At 54.3% G+C, this 21,473-nt stretch overlaps 8 protein-coding genes across 8 annotated transcripts; 4 read left to right on the forward strand and 4 right to left on the reverse strand.

Moving 5' to 3' along the window:
- Positions 1-13: 13 nt before the first annotated feature.
- V2A60_008892 (uncharacterized protein) lies at positions 14-1,537 on the reverse strand (the record flags this gene model as incomplete). The annotated part of the gene is made up of 5 exons (XM_083260162.1): positions 14-34; positions 294-659; positions 712-933; positions 986-1,187; positions 1,239-1,537. The coding sequence occupies 5 exons, from the start codon at positions 1,535-1,537 to the stop codon at positions 14-16; spliced, it is 1,110 nt and encodes a 369-aa protein (XP_083116288.1).
- Positions 1,538-2,114: 577 nt separating this feature from the next.
- On the reverse strand, positions 2,115-4,127 carry V2A60_008893 (uncharacterized protein; the record flags this gene model as incomplete). Its single annotated transcript, XM_083260163.1, has 4 exons — positions 2,115-3,047; positions 3,109-3,772; positions 3,825-3,937; positions 3,999-4,127. The coding sequence occupies 4 exons, from the start codon at positions 4,125-4,127 to the stop codon at positions 2,115-2,117; spliced, it is 1,839 nt and encodes a 612-aa protein (XP_083116289.1).
- A 1,972-nt stretch (positions 4,128-6,099) lies between these two features.
- V2A60_008894 (uncharacterized protein) lies at positions 6,100-7,978 on the forward strand (the record flags this gene model as incomplete). The annotated part of the gene is made up of 2 exons (XM_083260164.1): positions 6,100-7,037; positions 7,105-7,978. The coding sequence occupies 2 exons, from the start codon at positions 6,100-6,102 to the stop codon at positions 7,976-7,978; spliced, it is 1,812 nt and encodes a 603-aa protein (XP_083116290.1).
- A 920-nt stretch (positions 7,979-8,898) lies between these two features.
- On the reverse strand, positions 8,899-9,591 carry V2A60_008895 (uncharacterized protein; the record flags this gene model as incomplete). Its single annotated transcript, XM_083260165.1, has 1 exon — positions 8,899-9,591. The coding sequence occupies one exon, from the start codon at positions 9,589-9,591 to the stop codon at positions 8,899-8,901; it is 693 nt and encodes a 230-aa protein (XP_083116291.1).
- A 1,773-nt stretch (positions 9,592-11,364) lies between these two features.
- Positions 11,365-12,009, forward strand: V2A60_008896 (FKBP-type peptidyl-prolyl cis-trans isomerase; the record flags this gene model as incomplete). The annotated part of the gene is made up of 6 exons (XM_083260166.1): positions 11,365-11,489; positions 11,546-11,610; positions 11,665-11,725; positions 11,784-11,804; positions 11,884-11,925; positions 11,982-12,009. 6 exons carry the CDS (start codon positions 11,365-11,367, stop codon positions 12,007-12,009), a joined length of 342 nt encoding a protein of 113 aa, XP_083116292.1.
- Positions 12,010-12,650: 641 nt separating this feature from the next.
- On the forward strand, positions 12,651-15,881 carry V2A60_008897 (E1 ubiquitin-activating protein UBA1; the record flags this gene model as incomplete). Its single annotated transcript, XM_083260167.1, has 3 exons — positions 12,651-12,656; positions 12,755-13,119; positions 13,169-15,881. 3 exons carry the CDS (start codon positions 12,651-12,653, stop codon positions 15,879-15,881), a joined length of 3,084 nt encoding a protein of 1,027 aa, XP_083116293.1.
- A 914-nt stretch (positions 15,882-16,795) lies between these two features.
- Positions 16,796-18,461, forward strand: V2A60_008898 (glutathione S-transferase; the record flags this gene model as incomplete). The annotated part of the gene is made up of 5 exons (XM_083260168.1): positions 16,796-17,023; positions 17,136-17,300; positions 17,379-17,684; positions 17,814-18,079; positions 18,179-18,461. 5 exons carry the CDS (start codon positions 16,796-16,798, stop codon positions 18,459-18,461), a joined length of 1,248 nt encoding a protein of 415 aa, XP_083116294.1.
- A 496-nt stretch (positions 18,462-18,957) lies between these two features.
- V2A60_008899 (uncharacterized protein) lies at positions 18,958-20,650 on the reverse strand (the record flags this gene model as incomplete). Its single annotated transcript, XM_083260169.1, has 3 exons — positions 18,958-19,446; positions 19,607-19,701; positions 19,810-20,650. 3 exons carry the CDS (start codon positions 20,648-20,650, stop codon positions 18,958-18,960), a joined length of 1,425 nt encoding a protein of 474 aa, XP_083116295.1.
- Between the last annotated feature and the right edge of the window lie 823 nt (positions 20,651-21,473).

Here is a 21,473-nt window from a genome sequence, read left to right on the forward strand (position 1 = left end):
GATTCATCCAGCCTCATGCCGTGATGGCGATGTTCTAGGCTGATATTAGAAGCTCTCGCACGAAGAGCAGCCCCTAATCGATCTCCAGAACGACATGGGCTAGCGTACTGGGTTCTCTTGCGCCCATATATTGTCTCTGTTGTCCCCCTGTAAATTTGAATCACAGTACTCCAGCTAGTCGTAAAGTATATAAGTGCATTCATCACGCCTTGCAAGGGAAGCACGGTGCCGCTGACGGCACTGAGTTGAAAATTGATGTGCCCATCATTTGCAATGCTGTAAAGTCTGTTTACCGAGCTCGGTATCCAGGTAACCAGCACTGCAAATCCAAAAATGAAGCTTGTGCGGAGGTATGCCATCTTCACAGGGTCTAACCGTCTCAGACGAGAGGTCGCCGACTCTTTCAGCTTGCTAAGCTGGTGCGAAAAGCTCGTATTTGGAGACTTTGCGCCTACCGACACCGAAGTGCGCGTGACTGGATCTATCGCGTGCGTGGTTTGTGCCATCTCTAGCATGTTATCAGTCGCTGTTGAGATGATAGCAACGTGGGTGGGAGGCTGCGGTATCAACTGGCCGCGGTCGTCGCATGGCGAAACGTCAGACTCGATACGCACCTCGGTCACCGCGATCCCGTAACACTCGATGCGGTCAGGGAACATCTTTATCTTGCGTCAGCGTCCCGGATTACGATGTTGCATCTTCACAGCTTACTTCTTCAACAGAGTCCTCGACATCGGTTGTCTGCAGAGATGGCAGGCGACCGCTCTTGTCCAGACTCTGGAGTGCAGCCCCTCGCAGGCGGTTGCGATTTTGGAAGACGTGGTGGCCAACGGCAATATAAATCACAATGGACAGGAAAATGCAGATCCAAATGGGTATGTAATACGCATACAGTCGCACCAGGCTCCAGTTTGGGCCGATCCAGCACCACAGCTACCGAGGTTAGCACCGGCTCCCTCCAAGTCGGTGGTATTTGCAGACTCACGGTTGCATCACCAAATACTGGGCCGCGAGATCTATCTTTCAACGAAATCAAAGTGATGGCAGGAATCAGGGGGCCTCCGAAGCAGACAATGCAGTAAGCCCAAATGTAGCGTGGAAAACTCGTCGGGTCGACATTGCAAAAGAATACTAGAAAGACATTGCAGGCCATGGCGCAAGACCACCAAGGGTCAGCTTGCATGAACCTACTCTGTTAGGTCAATTTTCCCTCTCCAGCCATTGCCGTTGCCACTTACCATTCGAATATAAAAGCTTGGCCTTGGCATAAGGAAGAGTCGCCGCCCTGCATCAGCCCGTCGTACCCAATCATCGATGCGATGCTAGCTCCGGCGTTGGCAATCGAAGCAAAAAGAAGAAACGTGTTTGGCGTCGTTCGCAGTTTCGGGTACACGAGGTACGATGCAGCAATCATCGATATCGCAATCATAGACATGCTGGCCCCGGTACGCTCGATAGCTACCAGCGTAGCAACCTTATCCGGCGACAAGTCGGAACCGCCGCCGTTGGCAAGTGCCTCCTTTGCTGGGCTGCCCATACTTGACAGCTAGGTAACAAGAGCGATTCGAGAGCGCGTCATCTGCATAAGCACGACGTAGTCTCATGATGAGAATGGGGAACGCCGCAGAATAAAAAGAACGATTCTCACAGCGTCTATTGCACGAGTCGAAAAACTCGCAACGGTAGTGTGCCAGGTTGCGACACACAAGGACAAACATGCAGAGGCAGGAGCTGCGAATGGCCAGATACGGACATGCCGCGATCCGCTCCCGCGATGCAATTTTACACTGTAGCATCCATGCTGTGACTCTATCCTGCGAGAGATGCGTCTGAGAGTTTGACGACTTTGCGTTCCGCAGAATACGCTATGCTGGGGTGTCAGACAAACTCACGCGCGGCTCGAAGCGAGCACGCCTACCACAAAGAAGACGACAACCAGGAACAAGACGTCGCACATGGGGAAGTTATAGGTAGCATGCGGATGTCGTACGATGGGACCGCAACGGTATGCACAGGCAATGTCTCGAAACTGCGCACTAAAGCAGGACGAACACGAACACGGCAGAGCACAGGCTTGTTATTCCGCTCTTGCTACATGCTATCCAAGTTTGCCATTACTTGAGTTCAATCGATTCAAATGCGTCATCATCCTCGACAAGGAAGTAGTCCTTGACGCGCGCGCCGGCGTACACCTTGGCCCACTGCTCCTCGGTGCAGGAGCTCGGCTCCAGCACGTAGCACCGCGGCGCCGGCGCCGGGTAGCGCTCCGTCTTGTGGTCCCAGGTGTGGCTGGGGCCGCACGTCTTGAGGTCGTCCGTCACGTCGCGGCGGCCCGTCGCGATGTCCTTGTTGAAGGTGGCGCGCATGAATACCTCGTACGCGTGCACGGGCTGGTACGAGGGGATCATGTGGCCGGCCTGGAAGACGCGCGTGAACGAAAAGTTGCCAGACTGGCGGGTGAGGCCGCCGACGCCGTCCGAGGTGATGAGGGGCGCGTAGCCGGCGGCGGCGAAGTCGGCCCCGCGCGCATAGTCCACGGCCAGCGACGACATCTCGCCGCCGATCCAGTTGCAGGCAAAGTCGCGGTCGCCGTACATCATGTGCACCTTGACGCCCGTGTCGAGGAGGTAGCCGATGGCGTCGACGAAGCCGCCCTTGAGGTGGTCGGCCGAGTCGCCAAAGTTGCTGGCCACGACCGACGACGAGGCCGTGAAGTTGACGGGCACGCCCAGCGCCTCGAGGACCTCGGCGCGCGACAGGTAGCCGTAGATGTGCGGCGGCGGGAACGGGTCCTGCTTGTGGTGCGTAATGTCGAAGCGCGCATGGTCGACGGTCCGGAACGCCTTCTCGCTGGGCGACGCGCAGTCCTCCTCGATGCCGCAAATCTTCTTCCAGCCGCCGTCACGCTCGTCCTGGATGGTGACGCGGTCGCGGTCATCGAGGACGTCCTGGCAGTGCAGAATCTGGTCGCGGCAGCCGCCGGGCTTGGTGAAGTTGTGCATGAGCTCATCGTAGTACTCTTGCGTGTAGGCCTTGATTCCATACGTCTGTGAAGATTATGTTAGCATTTCACCTCTGAGGCAGCAGCGATACGGGGAGTAGATGTACGTTGTTGAAGGGGAAGATGATGCCGGCCTCCTCACGGTGTGTGGCATCGATAACGCCGTTGATTATACCAAGTGTGTCCAGGTGCATGTAGTGAGCAGTCTTGTCGTCCAATGTGCCGTTGAGGATCTTTTCATTCTGCTGCTGGAAGAATCGGGTGAAGCCGGGGCCGTAGTGCCCTCCGTAGCTCTCGGCCCAGAGGCTGATGCGGTCGTCGTTGGGCTTGTAGTGGGGGAACTCCCAAAAGAAGGCCTGAGCAAAGTGCCAGAGCGCGTGCGCGGCCTCGGCGGTCGTGTTGACCGTGTTCAACTTGTTGTCGCTGGAGAGCGTGCCGACGCGGGTGGTGGCGTTGAGCTCCGGCACGTCCACCTGGGAGAAGTCGGTGGCGGTCTGGGTGTTCTCCCGGTCGGCGCCGAACCGGATGGTAAAGTTGGTGGGCGTATCGTAGGAGAAGCCGACCTGGTTGGGCTCGTCAATGTAGAGCATGTTGACGTGGTTGTTCCAGCTCCACGGGTTGTGCTTGACAGTCTCGGAGTCCTCGTTGATGGAGCAAGGGCCGTTCTCTTGAAGCAAACCCATCATGGACGACGAACCAGGGCCGCCGTTGAGCCAGATGGCGAGGGGGGCATTCTCAGGGTCATGGCGAGCCTCAAAGAACCAAAAGAAGCTGGAATATGTTAGACTTGGTAGGTGTTATTATGTGATGTGACTGCGCGTACGTGTTTGTGTCATATTCGTGCTTGATGCCGTGAATATCCTGCAAGAGACTGGCAGGAAGGTGGACATGGCCAGCATAGGATTTAACGCCAGGCGTAGTCTCACAGAGGCCAGGCTATACAAGAACGACAGTCAGAATGTACAGCACCTTGTGGATGGCAACTTTTTACACATACCTCCTTGTACGAAATGGTCACGTTTTCGTGGAATTTGGATTTCAGGGTCTTGACGCCAGCCAAAGGCGGGGGAAATTGGGCGGCCGCCAAGCCGGCGATGCTACCCAGCACCAGGGCCGTTGAAAACATGGTGAATTTTTTGTGCCGTGCTCGATGCGTCTCGTCTCGACGGATACGAGCTTGAGATAGATTGGCAGAAGAGATTGAAATTTATTTCAAAAGCTACAGCGCCGGGACAAAAGAAACAACCTTGATAGCTTGTGTTTGCGGAGAGACGTTATCTTGACTAAAAGAGGCGGCCGCGGGCGGTGTACCCGGCTGCCGGTTAGCAGCCGGGTCGCAGCCGGGTGGTTACTGGGCATGTGTCATAGAATGCAGATCAAACGAGAAGTTGTATCGAGATGAAATCTTTAAGACTGTCAAGAGGTGCGAATTGTTTGAATTAAATGAAGTTCTGGTTGAGAGGAGCCGGGTGTGGTGAAGCCCGAGATTCGACACGCGCAACGGGCATAACCCGGCACCGTAGACAATCCGGAGCTTACAATCTGGGGGTGGATACCGTCGGGGAATTAGGTCGTCCGGCTCAGCAAGCCACAATCATGCGGAGGAATGCGTGTTGAAGTGTCAAAGGCGCAGAAGGGCGAGGGTGTGGCAGTGTGGCTCATGGCCAAGAATGGTCTACATTGGGGCCGAACGAATCACCTGCCCAAGGCCGAGAACCGGGGCTGCCATGTATGTACGGCATCTGGTCGTCATCAGTGCTTCATGAAGGAATTGATCAAGCTCTGCGAGGTGAGGCATGGCACGACACGACGTCAGCACCGGTACGTAGGGGGCAGGCAGTGAGTAATAGGCCGCAGATGACAAGATAGACGCCTGTCTTTTCCGTTGGCCTTGTTTCTGCTCATGAGTTTGTCTTGTCTCTTTTTTTTTTCGCTCTGTTTCTTTTTTTTTACCCTTTTCCACTTATGATCGGACTGTAGAGTTGTCACACCATAGTCATCCCAGCCCGCATTCGTGTGTACGCTGGCGGACAAGCGCCCATGGATAGTGTCCGAACATACTTTCTGCGATAACAAGACCCTTGAAGAAAAAACTTGGTATGAACCTGATCAGCGACGGATCAGACGGCTCGGTAGGCTCGTTTTTTTCCAAAGATTCGTCGGCGAACCTCGGCGGGCCTGGCGAGGCGGCATGGATGTTGGGGCCGGATACGCAGCCACGTGCAGCACAACCATCGACGTGGTCCGGGGGAAGTAGAATTTGATTCGTTGCTGAAGCAGTGGACTCAATATAAAACCATGAAAATAAAAGGAACGCAATAAGCTCGACACGAGCAACAGACAAGTGATGACGAAAGAGGCCAGCAACGCTAGGCTGCAAGGAGGAGCTGGTACGCGGCAGTGCGCCACTGAGTGCCTTGATTTTGGACGCGCCACAGCTTTAGTCAGCGCGAAAAGCCCCGCGAAGCCCCCCTCAGAGCCCCGCCACAAGCACCCCAGCCGCCTACCCAGTGCTGTCAGTACCAATGCCATCAATCTGTTACAGGGTGGTTACAGGCCATTGGCCGCCGCTAAGAAAAATAGGTGCCCGCAGTGTTCATCCACTATAATCAGCGCTGAAACGACGCCAGCACGGCCAGTGACCAGTGACCAGTGACGGCCCAGCCACTGTCAACCCACTACTACGCGACTTGGCGACCTGGTCAACTGGTCCGTCAATTCGAGTGTGGCCCCAAAACGGCCCCAAAGCCCATTCCAGGGTTAGCTTGCGATCGACGCTCTGAAGCTGTCCCCTTACCTACTAACTACTGCACAGCATCGTCACGCCTCTGTCGTCATTTCCTGATAGAGCCCCGTGCAATTTATTTTTTTTTTCTTCGTTCTCCTTGAAGCTCTACACGTTTGGTTTTCTTTTTCCAAAGATCGGCCTCTTAAGCTGAATTAAATCCGGATAACTTCAAAGACCTTCTCCTCCCCTTTCCCCCCGCCATTAACTACCTAGACTATCACGTTCTTTAGCATCTTGCCAAGCTTTCTCGACCGTTGTGGCTTGGCTCGAGAACCTCCACCAAAACCACAGGAGCTTCGCTGCTAGCACCATGACGGAGCAAACACAGACACAAACGCCGCCACTCGCGACTCTCGCCGTCAATGGCAGGAATGGCAAGAAGGACGTCCAGACGAATGGCTCCGCGCAGGTTAACGGATCGGCTTCCAAGCGGCAAGACAGCCAGCCGAGCGGCACCTCCAAGGAAGACAGCAAGCCGGCCAAGTCGGAGAGACGGCCGCGCGGCGGCTACGACCTGACCAAGCTTCCCGACGCGCCACAGGGGTACACCGTTCGCTTCACATTTCACTCGGCCTCCAACTTGGCGCCCGGCGACCTCAACACCGCCTCCTCGGATCCCTTCCTGCACGCCACGCTCAAGGTCGACGGCCTGAAGCGGCACAAGGAAGACCCAGACCTCACTCACCGCACACGCACGGTGCGCCGCACCCTCGAGCCGGTATGGGACGAGCCGTGGACCGTCGCCAACGTTCCTCCCACGGGCTTCACGCTCAAGTGCCGCCTCTACGACGAGGACTCGCCCGACAAGAATGACCGCCTCGGCAACGTCACCATCCGGATCCCGCACCTCTTTGCCGAGTGGGAGGGCATACCGCCGCCTGGCCGCACCTTCGAGGGCAAGAAGCGCGTCATGAGCAAGCGCGCCTACGTCCTGAAAGCCGTCACCGACGTGTTCCACGCCAAGTCGCACATGACGCCGCTCGTCAAGATCAGCATCGAGCTTCTCGGCCCTTCGGATCCACCGCACGGCCAAATGTACACCATCGGTCCCGCGAGTTGGGTGCAGCACTTTAGTCCCATGATTGGGAGACTGGCGGGCACAAAGGTTGATAGCGACAAAGATGAGCAAGACGGCGAGTCGTCTCAAAAAAGCCAACAACAGCCACAACAAAATCAACATCAGCCACAACAGACAAATGGCGAGAGCTCGGGCGCGAACAAGCACGCAAACAAGAATCAGCGTTATGAGTGAGTAGCCCAGTTTGCTGCGCCCGGCGCATATCAATTCATCAGCGCCTATGCTAAACGGCCACAGGTTCCGCGCGAACGAGATGCAGCTCGTCGGTCCCATCCCGCCCAACATGTACCACCGCTTCGTCGCGTTCCGGCCCATCATAGGGTCCATGTTCATGTCCACCGGTATCCGCGGCAAGATCCTCAACAAGGCGCTGCACAAGCAGCACAACCGCATCTACAACTTTGACAGCAGCACCGCGTACGGCGAGTTTGAGGGCTGTTCCGAGGCGGCGACGCGGCAGTTCCTCAAGATGGCGCGCTACGACGAGGGCGGCCGCGTCTACACCTACGTCCTCACGCTCGACTCGCTCTTCCGCTTCACCGAGACGGGCAAGGAGTTTGGCATCGACCTCCTCAGCAAGCACACGATGCACTCAGACGTCGAGACGTACATTGCCTACTCGGGCGAGTTCTTCATCCGCCGCCTCGAGCGCCCGACGGCCTCGGACGACGCCGACCCGCAGGCCCTCCGCACGCACCCCGAGGAGGACCTCCCCGGCGGGCCCCCCGGCGAGGCGCCCCCGCGCGACCCCTCGTACTACCAGCTCGTCATCGACAACGACTCGGGCACCTACCGCCCGGACAAGTCGGCCCTGCCGGACCTCAAGGCCTTCTTCGAGCGCAACCTGCCCGGCCTCGGCGTCGTCGCCATGCACTGGGAGGACGACACCCTGCAGGACATGAAGGACGCCCAGCACGCCGCCAAGAAGAAGGAGGGCAAGGTCATGCGCGGCGTCCTCAACCGCAGCATGAGCAGCATCAGCTCCGCCGAGAGCGAGCTCGACGACCGCCAGGAGAACTGGGACGCCGCCAAGAGCAAGCGCGAGAGGGCCTGGGAGGCCCTCGAGCAGCCGGGCACCATCAAGGACAAGGCGAAGCATGCCCTTCACTAATCCTTTTTGCTGTCCACAATTTTTTTCTTTTGTGTGTGTTGTGATTTTCTGGTTCTTTCCTTGACGGCCGGCCAGCTTATCAAAGGCTGCATGACTTCTAGTTCCTAACATGATACCTATTTATGAGCACTGTATTTATCTAGCATAATCAACTTGCGTCTGTTGCTCGCCTTGTCCGACCAAACATGGCTCTGCAACTCAGATTGGCCAATTTCCCTTACTGACTGTTATTTTACTTTTATTTTTGGAAGGAAAGAGGGAAGAAGAATATCATGAGAAGAAGAAGCAATTACTTTGTTAGCCCAAAGAAATTCAACGGCTCGCATTTCTATCCACAAATTGCCCGTTCGTCATCAGTAATAGCTGAATAACGCAAAGTCTTACACACATACAGGCGTCAACGAACAGGCCCAATGATTAGCCTAGCCCATTATGCCGCTTACATTATGCTTGATTTCTAGCCTATTCTGGAAAGTCTCAATTTCTTTGCTATTCATGTATGTGTTGGCATTCCTCTTACGCGCTCAACTTCAATCCAGGAATGGTCCCTCAATCTCTTTCCTTCCAATCTCCTTAGCTCTGATCTGTGCCTCGCTTGTGTTTCTAGCAGGTGATACACCGCATTTTCATTCTCAACATGAATGGCAATTTCATCTTCTTCGCGGCAAGAACGGCGAAACCGGCTTGCGGCGAACTCTTCGTGGAGGCGTCTGGAGTACTTGACTCAGCTTCGGCTTGTCAGGGGATGGGCCACAAAGCTCGTCCTCTTTCGAGATGGGAGTCGGTGTAGAGCAACATCTTTTTCTGACATCATGTGTTTCTCGGTCTGGACTGACGCCAGCTTTTCTTTTCCTCTCCAGTGTTGCCTTGTCAGGAGTCGCCGGCACGTCAGTTTCGGGATCGACACTGTCCACTTGGTCCTACTGTGGCGGACGCTGCTGTTGCCCAGACGGCTGGTGTATGATTTCCTCGGCCAACCCCATCAGATTGGGTTTGAACTTTCCGACAGGACTCAGGCATCTTGCTGGCACTAGCAGGTTAATTGCAGATGTTGACAGTTCGAATTTGTTTGGCGAGAGTTGTTTGGCCGGCCCTTGACGGGTCTGCGACTCCAACGCCCGTATCTCTAGCACTGGGAGGCACCAGTCGACAGGCGAGCCCAAAATCTCTCCTTTTCCCAACGCCTGAAACTTTTCAAGTAAATGTTGCGTGTATGCTACTAGCATGTTAATGACATCATGGGGTCTTTTGCGCGGGAAGCAGCGAAGGTACCGATCTCTGGCTCGGACGAATGCGAGAACAAGGTCTCTCGTTATGCTCGGCGGCAGCTTGCCTCCCTTTTCTTGCGCAACATTTTTCCAGAATTTGTCCGGTCCTTCTGTGACAAGCATGCTCCACAAGCGGTTGCTTGCGAGCATGAGATGCGCCAGGCTATTCTCAGCTGCCACCGGGCCGGACGGTGCTTCCAAGTGCAGGGCGTCGATGATGTCGTTATCGCGCGTATAGCTGCCAGTCATGGGCTTTCTGTCAAAAAAAGAGAGGCCGTGGGTGTTTCTTAGTCGAGTTTTGATGCTTTCACGCATCTCCGTCATTTCGGTCGGCGTGGATGTCATTTCGATATGCAACGGCAGCGGCGTAAAAACGATGGCGCTTAGAAAAATACAAGAGCTCCGGCTTGTTCAAGGTGATTGCAAAATAGTAAGACTCGTAGGCTGACGATAATTTCATAAATGCCGTGGAAGCAGACACCGATGAAGATTTGAGGAGCGGCAATGTGGATGGCCGTTGACTGCCGCCGTTTGCTGGGCTGCGAATGTGAGCTTCATGGTAGCTGGCAAGAGCGGACAGCTGGTTGGCATTGAGTTACTGTGAATGGACAGCAAGTCATCCATGTGACCGTTCAATTCACGATGCCCTCAGGTCGCAATTGTTTCTTTGTTCTTGGTAATATTTTCGCACTCCATTTACGTGTCTTTTCGATGTGCGCTCTCTCTACATCGTTTTCTGTTGAGTGTCGAGTATCATTCTGTCTTTTTTATAAATGTTATTAACAGTAGTGATGGCGGTAGTAGTGTTCCTTTTTTTTTTCCTAATAAGTATTACTAATTATTATCATTGCTTTGCTTCCGTCTATATCCCGATATTTGTCGTTTACTTTTGAACATAATCATCTGATATTCGATGATTTAACTTGACAAGTAATTGGTAGACAGGTCCCGGTGTAGTATAGATACCCTATTACGCTCGCCTGTTGCTAACATCAGCAGCATAATTATTATTAACCGCTGATGGGTGCTCTGGTATATCCATTGACCAGTCTACACTCGCACCTATTCCATCTCATTTTGGACAACGTCAATAGCTTTGATCTACCTCGCTCGGACCGAAGTCCCGCTTATGTGTTGCGGAGCGCATCTATGCAAGGCTGCGCGATATTCTATACCCCACGATTCACAGTGAAACTTTTGTGCGCTGAGAGAACAACACACCTGATTCAGACACATCACGCCCGTAAGAAATAATTGCCTCAGCTTGTCATGGCTCAAAAAGGCGGTCGCTGCATCTCCAGCGACTGGTGCAGGGTAGTGGTGGCGGCAAGACTGACGGGTTCTCGATCATGGTTGGGCACGCGACGAAATGCAGCATGCCAGAAGCAAACTGGCATAAGCAAACTACCACTACCCCTCCAACCGTCCAGCTCAGCTCTGTCTCATCGTATTTTCAATTGTCCGTCCGAGCCACCGTTTCCTGCGTTGCAAATCATGGCCCGGTACAAACAAGGTACATGAGAGGTACTTGAGTACCTGACACCGCTGGTCAGGATACTTTGGTCTACTGCACGAAATGGGGACGCTGCAGCCAGCCGCGCTGCAGAGCATCCACGAGTTGGCAGGGCATCGCGCCATTATATTTTTGGCAGTGGAACCACAAAATAACCAAGGAGCACCGCCCGAGATCCAATCACGCCGCCCTCTACATGTCCTCCCACACGCCCCTGCTTTTCCTTGTGCTCTTTCGCATGAATGGATGGCAGCTCTTGCGCTGCGAGATTTCCCACTGCGCGTATATTCCTTGTAGCCTCTTGTACCGCGTCCTGCTCCCCGCCGGGCGCCCGCTCTTCATAGCCTCATAGGCTTAATGACGACAGGGGCTCCACCCTTCTCGGCGGTACATTGGGCACGTACCAGGTACGTACTTTTGGCGGCAGGTTTTGGTGCGGTCTCAGGTACTCTGGTACCCCCCTCTGCCCCGCTATCCTGTCCCGCCATCTCAGAAGCCTCTCTTTAAAACCCTCCCATCGCCGCTGCTTCTTGCGCCGGGCTCTTCTCTTGCATTCCCGATATTCTGTCAATTCTCGTCAAACGTCAAACCAAAATTCTATCAATATGGGTGTGACCAAGACTACCATCAAGAACGGCGACGGCCCCCAGCCCAAGAATGGCCAGACTGTTGTCATTGAGTACACCGGCTGGTTGAAGGACACCACCAAGGACCAGAACAAGGGCAACAAGTACGAGCTTTCGCAAAACCCCGCACATGGCTCTTCTAACCAGATTCCGCCCCTAGATTTGACTCCTCTGTCGGCCGCGGGGATTTTGAAGTCAAGATTGGCGTTGGACAGGTCATCCGAGGTGAATACCAAGCTGTCAATCAGCTACGTGCTAAACGCTAACACGAAGCTTCAGGCTGGGATGAGGGTGTCGTCCAGATGCAGGTTGGCGAGAAGGCCACCCTTGACATCAGCAGGTATGTTTTGCTGTCGTCGTGTAATCAATCTACGTCCTGATACTAATTCGACACTTAGCGACTTTGGCTACGGTGCTCGGTAAGCAAAGCTTTATGCTTGATGCCTCACTCCCGCAGAGATCCTTTTCTATGCGATACTAACGTACCTGCTTCTGTAGCGGCTTCCCTGGCCACATCCCCGCCAACGCCGACCTGATTTTGTGAGTCGCACTGCAGCTGCTTGACGAATCAACTACTGACAAACCTCCCACTGCAGCGATGTTGAGCTTAAGCAAGTCAAATAGACCATTTGAGATGCGCCCTTTGCTTTTTGTCCCTGCCGGAAACGGAGCAGCGCCCAAGATGCGCCACCAAGCCTCCATATAAAAACGCGTTTTTATGTCTAGCTTTATAGATACGAATGGGAAAATAGTTAAACCCTGGATGCCTCGCTAACCGTAAAATACTGCCGTTTCTCCCCCCGTAAACTGTTTTGATCCGTTTTGTCTATAGTGTAATCATCATTCCATGTCCTTCTATACACCAGCGTTGCCGCCCCACCAGTCGGTTGCCTGGCACTGCCCCTCATCCGGCGGCCGTCACCATGTTAGCTAAGCATGCATGGCTCCAGTCATCAAGTCAATGCAGCTTCAAACACTGGCCGCAGATGTTTGGACTGACAACACATCTCCTCTGAACAACGTCATTTTACGCCCATACACTCCATACTAAGCTTCGAGTGTTCGCTGAACTCTCCATTGTCCGTCATCAGGCAGTCTCTTCAGCACCAACCTTCCAGTTTCACGCAGTATCCTTTGGCGGGGTAGAGCTCGACCCGGGTGCTAGCTCACCAACATTCAAGATTTCTTCCCAGCTGCCGGGCTCAGGCACACTGGGCAAGCGAAAGCTCTCCGACGGAGCAGCTCAACCAGATATCAAAAGAACCATGTCGGTAAGTGGCCTTTGTCCCGCCACAGCACGGCGATTCGACCTGTCACCGTACCGCCCGTCGCCACAAGCCAAGGTGGCAATGTCTGACCGTACACATAGGGCATCACCGAATCTGCCTCCAAGATGCAAGTCGACGGCGCGGCTTCTGGCCAGTCCGAGATCGATGAATCCCTCTACAGTCGTCAACTCTATGTTCTTGGCCACGAGGCCATGAAGCGCATGGGTGCTTCCAACATCCTAGTCGTGGGTCTCAAGGGCCTCGGTGTTGAGATTGCCAAGAACGTCGCTCTTGCTGGTGTCAAGAGCTTGACTGTCTACGATCCCGCCCCTGTCGCCCTTCCCGACCTCTCCTCTCAGTTTTTCCTCACCCCCGCCGATGTTGGCAAGCCCAGAGATCAGGTCACAGCTCCCAGAGTAGCTGAGCTCAACGCCTACACCCCAGTTAGCGTCCACGAGTCGCCTAGGTAAGCTACTACCACCAGACAGATGCCAGCTGCATTCTAATACCGTTAGTCTCGACGAAAACCTGTCCCAACTCGATAAATACCAGGTCGTTGTTCTCACCGGCGTCCCGATCCTGTCACAAAAGCTCATCTCCGACTATTGCCACTCGAAGGGCATCTATGTTGTCATCGCGGACACTTACGGTCTCTTTGGATCTCTTTTTTGCGATTTCGGAAAGAACTTCACAGTTGTCGACCCCACCGGCGAGACCCCCACCCATGGTATCATCGAAGGCATTGACGAGGAGGGTCTCGTTTCCATTCTGGATGAGACGCGACATGGCCTCGAGGATGGCGACTATGTTACCTTTTCTGAGGTTGAGGGACTGGAAGCCCTCAATAACTGTGACCCCAGAAAAGTGACGGTCACCGGACCCTATACATTTTCTATTGGTGACGTCTCTAGCTTGGGCCAATACAAGCGTGGCGGCATCTATCAGCAGGTCAAGATGCCCAAGATTCTTGACTTTAAGAGCTATACCGACTCTGTCAAGGAGCCCGAGTTCCTAATCTCCGACTACGCCAAGTTTGACCGCCCTCAGCAGCTGCATCTTGGGTTTCAGGCGCTGCATGCCTTCCAGGTCGCCAAGGGCCGCCTTCCCAACCCGATGGACGACGAGGATGCCGCTGTGGTTATTGGTGCGGCCAAGAAGTTCGCCGAAGAAGAGAAACTTGAGGTCGAAGTGGACGAGAAGCTTCTCAAGGAACTGAGCTACCAGGCATTGGGTGACCTCTGCCCCATGGCCGCCTTTTTTGGTGGCGTTGCTGCCCAAGAAATTCTCAAGGCCGTCTCCGGCAAGTTCCACCCGATCAAGCAGTGGATGTACTTTGATTCTCTAGAGTCTCTTCCCACTTCTATCAAGCGTACTGTTGAATCGTGCAAGCCTATCGGTAGCCGGTACGATGGCCAGATTGCCGTCTTTGGTAAAGAGTACCAGGACAAGATTGCAAACCTGAGGCAGTTTCTCGTTGGCGCTGGCGCCATCGGTTGTGAGATGCTCAAGAACTGGGCCATGATGGGACTCGGGTCTGGGCCGAAGGGCAAGATCTTTGTGACCGACAATGACTCGATTGAAAAGAGTAACCTGAACCGTCAGTTCCTTTTCAGAGCTGCTGATGTTGGCCACATGAAGAGCGACTGCGCGGCCAAAGCTGTCCAACGTATGAACCCCGACCTAGAAGGCCACATTACGACCTTCCGTGACCGTGTCGGTGCCGAGACTGAAGACGTCTTCAACGCCGACTTTTGGAACGGCCTCGACGGCGTCACCAATGCCCTGGACAACGTGGAAGCCAGAACCTACGTCGACAGACGCTGCATCTTTTACCGCAAGCCTCTGCTCGAAAGCGGTACTCTGGGCACAAAGGGCAACACTCAAGTAATCTTGCCGAACATGACCGAATCTTATTCCTCTTCCCAAGACCCCCCGGAAAAGGAATTCCCCATGTGTACGATTCGCAGCTTCCCCAACCGTATTGAGCACACGATCGCCTGGGCCAAGGAACACATGTTTGAGCGCTGCTTTGTCAACGCCCCTCAGACTGTCAATCTGTACTTGACCCAGCCCGACTTCTTGACCACTACGCTTCAGCAGGGCGGTAATCAGAAGGAGACGCTTGAGAACATCCGAGACTATCTAACGGCGGACCGTCCCAGAACTTTCGAGGACTGCATTGCCTGGGCCAGAAACCTGTTTGAGGTAGAATTCGCCAACAAGATCCAACAGCTACTATACAACTTCCCCAAGGACTCTACTACGTCATCTGGCATGCCATTTTGGTCCGGAGCCAAGCGCGCACCTGACGCGCTCAAGTTTGATGCCAACAACCCTACCCACTTCGGTTTCATTGTTGCCGCCGCCAACCTCCACGCCTTCAACTACAACATCAAATCCCCGGGCAACGACAAGTCAATTTACCTGCGCGAGCTCGAGAACGTCATTGTTCCCGATTTTAGCCCCGACTCTAGGGTCAAGATCCAGGCTGACGACAAGGAGCCCGACCCGAACAAGGACATTCCTACAGACGAGGATGAGCTGCAGAGCCTGACGGCTTCCCTGCCATCTCCCAGCAGCCTAGCAGGCTTCAAGCTGCAGCCGGTTGACTTTGAAAAGGATGACGACTCGAACCACCACATTGATTTCATCACTGCGTGCAGCAACCTGCGTGCCGAGAACTACAAGATCGAACCTGCGGACCGACACAAGACCAAGTTTATCGCTGGCAAAATTATCCCTGCCATTGCTACCACGACTGCTCTTGTGACTGGTCTTGTCGTTCTCGAGCTGTACAAGGTGATTGACGGCAAGGACGACATTGAGCAGTTCAAGAACGGCTTCATCAACCTGGCGCTGCCGTTCTTTGGCTTCTCGGAGCCCATCGCAAGCCCCAAGGTTGAGTACACGGGCCCCGACGGTAAGGTGGTGCTGGACAAGATCTGGGACCGCTACGAGGTCAAGGACATTACCATCCAGGAACTTGTCGATTTCTTCAAGGCCAAGGGCCTGACGGTACTCTCGCTCAGCCACAGCGTCAGTTTCCTGTTTGGCGCGTGGATGCCGAGTGCCAAGGCGCGCCTCCCGCTCAAGATTAGCCAGGCAATCGAGCAGGTGACCAAGAAGCCCGTGCCAGCCCACATGAAGGAGCTGATTGTAGAAGCGCTTGTGGAGGACGAGAATGAAGAGGACGTTGACGTGCCTTATGTCAAGGTGTCGTTGGAATAAGGCTGAGATTTTAGATTCGTAAAAGCTGGGACATAGAGTGAATGAAACGCGTCTCTTCATGATGTGCTTGTGGCTGCTGTGATACGAAATTAAGCTGTAGCTTGGACGTCTTGATTACACTAGTTTACCCTGTGTGACTTTTTCTGTGCCTTGTCCTCGATGTAGATTTGGATCTAAAACTCCATCTTGAAGCCGACAACAGGCAAACGTCGTCGGCGTCGTCTGGACAGTCCCAAACCCGTGCAGGTCGCTTTCGCCCCCCTTCTGCCTTTCTTTCTTTCTCTCCCTCGTATTCTTTTCTTTTCACTTTTCTTCTTTTTTCATTGTAACAGTCAACTGGCCCACACCATCAGTCTGCGAGCCCTGGGTTAGTACGGAGTAGCTACAGATTACACAACATGGATAATAAGGTACACCCCGGACCCGCGCCCGCTTTGGCAAGCCATTAATCAGCGCGGGCGAAATCAGGCCGATTAGCGATTCATGGCGGAAGCCCCCGTCTCTATCCGGCCTGCGTGCCTAGAATAAATGGATTTTTTTTCCTTTCTTCTTCCTTTCTTCTTTTTCTTTGTGAAAAAAAAAAAAAATTAGGCCAGCACACACGCTTCTTTGTCAGCCATTCAGAGTCACTAGGGGGGGCCACGAGTAGTTTAGCGGCTCTTTACTCAAACTTACCAAACTTACCAAACTTACCACCAAGCTTGTGCTCTGATTAGGTCAGGATATCGTCAGCTGCCGCTAATCACTGACCTGGGATTAGACTTTTTGTAAAGGTCTCTCTATACAAATCACGCCAAGAAACTCTCTGATAGAAATACATACATACATATACATACATATATATACATGTAACGCAGCTTCCGTCTCTCAACACCCTACTCTGTGCAGTTCATAACATCACCAAAAAGTTGCCAATGAACATTGCGCAGCTCCTCCGTCCAGCTCGTACACGTCAAAGTCCACCCTGCTCCATCATCAACAAGCTTCCCCTCATCTCGTCCGGCGGCAGCGGCACAGCGGCAGCTCCCAGCTCTACACGGTTCCGTCACTCCAACGCGGGGTCATCGCCACGTCTCCCAGCTACCCCTCCATCGCCAGCTCTCGCCTACACAGCACACTTTTCCACACAAGCAGTCAAAATGGTGAGCTTTTTTTCAACTAGGCTTTTTTTTCTCTCCTTCTTTCGAATCTCTCTCTCTCTCTCTCTCTCTCTCTCTCTCTCTTGAAACCCGTCCGGAAAGCTAACGCATTCAGTCCACTCCCGCCAAAATCACCGACTGGGTCGGCCGCAGCGACAAGTCGGGCGAGTTCAAGCGCCAGGTCAGCTCGTTCCGCGACCACATCTCCCGCGAGGCCGGCGCCAAATATCCTCCCGAAAAGGACCGCTACCACCTCTTTGTGTCCTATGCCTGTCCATGGGTAATTGCCCCCCCCCCCCCCCCCCCCCCGGGATAACAACTTTGCCGCGGCTGACACACCCGTTCGTTTCCCTTCCAGGCACATCGTACCCTCATCGCCCGCAAACTCAAGGGCCTCGACAAGTTCATCACCTTTTCCGTCGTCCACTGGCACCTCGGCGACAAGGGCTGGCGCTTCGTCACCAAGGACGAAAAGGAGCCCGGCGACAACGTGATCCCGGACCCCATTGCCGGCCACGAAGCCTTTACCCACCTGCGCGAGGTGTACTACGAGTCGGACGCCGACTTTTCGGGCCGCTTCACGGTGCCGGTCCTGTACGACAAGAAGACGAAGCAGATTGTCAATAATGAGAGTAGCGAGATTTTGCGCATTTTTGGCTCCGAGGTGAGTGTTTCTCTTGCGTCTCCCCTCTCTCCTTCTCATTCTGTCACGTCAGGAAAGGGAGAACAAAAAAGAGTGATGAAAGGAAAAGAAGACTGACCAATGACAAAAAAAATATTTTAAAAAACACAGTTTGACGATTTGCTCGACGAGGAGCATCGTGGCATCGACATCTACCCCGAGGCCCTCCGCAACGACATTGAAGAGGCGCACAAGTGGCAGTACGACCTCATCAACAACGGCGTCTACAAGTCGGGCTTCGCCACCACGGCGCAGGCGTACGAGCGCAACGTCGTCGCCCTCTTTGAGGCGCTCGACCGCGTCGAGAAGCACCTCCGGGAGCAAAAGCAAGGACCGTACTACTTTGGCCAGACGCTGACCGAAGTCGACATTCGACTGTAAGATGACACCAATCACCAATCTCTCCGTCCCCTCGGGGGGCACGCATCCCCTTCCTTCTCTCTCTCAATGATGACGCTAACACGCAAGGGCTCCAGCTACGTCACCCTCGCCCGGTTCGACCCCGTCTACGTGCAGCACTTCAAGTGCAACATTCGAGACATTCGCTCCGGCTACCCGGCCATTCACGCGTGGATGCGCAACCTCTACTGGAACCTGCCCGCCTTCAAGGACACGACGCAGTTTGAGCACATCAAGTGGCACTACACGCGCAGCCACACCCAGATCAACCCGCTGTCCATCACGCCCGTCGGTCCCCTGCCCAACATTCTGCCTCTAGAGGAGGAGGTGCCTGCCGTAGCGGCATCCACTCGCAAGTGAAGAAGAAGAAATAAAGAAACAATGAAAAAAAGAAAAAGAAAAAGAAGGAAATTGCCTTTTTGTCGAATGAATTAATGTATTTTTTGTTGGGCATTGAACACGACATGCCCAACGAACAATGAAGGAAAGAGAAACAGAAACAGAAAAAATACATATAAATGACTGAATATACTACATGTTACATCAAACTTTGTATTTTTTTTGGCACGCTCTCCTGTTGAATTCATCGTAATTTTGTCGTCTATTGAACTTGAACCGAAAACGCTAACATAATGGAAAAATAAAATGAAAACTCCCCATAAATGACCCGAATATTCTATATAATCATGAAAAAAAAACCCAATGCAACAAGATTGCCCTCCCCCATGCTTCCCATGTATGTAATTATCGTTTAGCATTTGTCTCTTCTTCTTCTTCTTCTTCTTCTTCTTCTTCTTCTTCTCTTCCCTTCTCTTTTATTTACCATTCCAGCCACCGAGGCCAGAGGAAAGGGCCTTTAGAGATGCTCCATGTAAAACCCCCTGTACCCTCTGGCGTACATGTCCCCGCGGCGGGCCCAGGAGCGCTTCATGGCCGGGCGGTGCGTCTCGTCCACCTCCCTGTCGCGGGCGGCGGCCTCGGCGGCCCAGCGCTCGACGACGAGGCCGCGCAGCTCCGCGTCGGCGGCCGAGGCTGCGGCGGCCGGCTCGTCCCACAGGTGGCAGGCGCGCTCGCGCTCGGCGGCGCCCGTCTTGGCCAGGTGCGCGCGGCTGTGCGCGTTGAGCTCGCTCGCCAGCATGTACGCCGTCCGGGGCGGCAGCGCGCTCGTCGACGAGTACCGGTGCGTGAGCAGCATCTGCCGCAGCCGCCGAAAGTGCTGCAGCTGCTCGTCCGGGCGGCTGGAAGCGGCGGTGGTGATGGCGCCGGAGCCGGGGCCGGGGCCGGGGCCGCCGAGGAGTGAGTTGGCTTGCGCCAGCTTGTATATGTAGTCTAATCCGAGTGATAGCTGTTTACGAATGTTAGTCAGGAGACGTTTTCTTTTTCTTTTTTCTTTCTTCTTTTCCCTTTTGTTCTTTTCCCTTTTGTTCTTTTCCTCTCTTTTAAAAAGGGGGTGCAAACCTGCAGAAGAAAACAAAAAAAAAATGAAAAAAAAAATCAAAACATACATATGCTTGCACATGCTCATTGGCACTGCCTGTTGTTAAGTAGTCAACCTCGTGTGCGCCCCATGTGACATCATACATGGCGACCTGTTTGAACGCTGCAGATCAAAGCCGGGGCATGTTAGTTGAGACAATCATCTTTTGCACGCCCGGGTCTCCAACCCCCTTGTTAGGTTACGGGAGCAGAGCAAAGAGAGACAACTCACCTTGCAGCACAATCTTCTCCAAAAAGTCGTGGATGCACGCGAGCTGGTTGTTGGCCTTGACCACGTTGTCGCGGTAGAGGGCGGCGCTGAGCTGAAAGTTGAGCTCGGTGCGCCAGCTGAGGTCGGGCCGGCAGTCGTCGGCGTCGCGGAAGAGGAGGCCGCAGTAGATGTCGTAGCCGTAGAGCATGCGGTGGATGCGGGCGACCTCGGCGGGGGTGGCCTTTGCGTAGTCGGCGCGGCGCGCGCCAAAGAGGCCCTCGCAGCGGGGCAGCGTCGAGTCGATGAGCATGGCCGTCAGCTCCTCGACGACGCCGTGGGCCTTGCTCATGGAGACGACGTCGGGCAGCGACAGGCCCCAGGGCCAGACGCCGAGCGGGCCGCCCTCGCTTCCTCCGGCTTCGGCTCCGGCTCCGGCTCCTTCTTTTCCTGCTCCTTGTCCTTGTCCTGCTCCTCCGGCTCCTCCGGCTCCTCCGGCTTCTTCTCCTGCTCCTTGTTCTTCTTCTTCCCCTCCTTCTTGTCCTCCTCCGGCGGCGCCCCCGGAATCCTTGTCGTCGTCGAGCGGGACGAGCCACTCGTCGGCAAACTTCTTGACGGCGGCCGTCGAGGTGCGATCGACGCGGCGCGCGGCGTGGGCGGCGTAGGCCAGGCGGGCCGTGGCCGGGCTCATCTGGGCGTCGAGGATGTCGCGCGTGATGCGCGCGGGGTCCTCGGCAAAGGCGGCGTGCAGGACCGGGTGGGCGAGGATGGCCGAGCCGAGCGAGTGCAGCGTGTCGAGCTCCCGCAGGATGAGGCCGAGGACGTGGAGCGGCGTCTGGGTGAGGCTAGCTACGTGGGCGTACATGGTTTCCGGGGAGTATTGATGTGAAGGCGAGGAGGGAGGAAGAGCGGGGGGGGGGGGGGGAGGTGAGAGTGAGAGAGAGAGTGAGAGAGAGTATGAGGATGAGAATGAGGACAAACTCGGGAAAAGAGGTCAATTCATGTCCTGCGTGAAATGACAAGATGGTATTGCGTCAAGAGGGAAGAATTGAAAAAAAAAAAAGACAATGGTGAGATGGAGGAAAAAAGGAAACAAAGGAAAGGAAACCGATGACGATGACCCGGGCGGGAGGAGGAGGGGAGGCGAATCAGGCTCGAAGCTTATTCTCGGGCTCTCGTGAGAGGGTGGCTTGACGCCGACGGCATAATCGTGTGGGGAAAAGAAGCAGTGACAGCTAAGCTCTGCCTTTTCTTTCTTTCTTTCTTTCTTTCTTTCTTTTTTGTCGTTTTCTTTCCCGGGTTAGAGAATGACGGAAAAGATGAAGAGAAAAAAAAAGGGAGAGAGAGAGAGAAAACAGCAATGTCGTCTGCATCGACGAATTGAGCGAAACTCGGTTGGCCTCTCACACCCACACTCCCCACGGGGGGGGAACCGAGGTGTAGACGTCATGCCGACCTTGCCGTTGGTTGTTCGCAACTAAATCATTAAAAAGAATAAAAAAGAAGGACGGGCAAAAAAAAAAAAAAAAGAGTCCAAGAGTCCAATTAGAGGCGCTAAACCCCCTCGACTACCAAACCAAAAAGGTTTAAACAAGGGCCGAAAAAAAGAAACGAAAAAGAAAAAAGAAAGGCACACGTCCATGCCAGGCCAAGACCTGTTTCAGCTCGCTTTGTGCTTTGTGCTTTGT

This window comes from Cordyceps javanica, chromosome 6 (assembly GCF_051103115.1).
Source record: "Cordyceps javanica chromosome 6, complete sequence".
NCBI classification, from domain to species: Eukaryota; Fungi; Ascomycota; class Sordariomycetes; order Hypocreales; family Cordycipitaceae; genus Cordyceps; species Cordyceps javanica.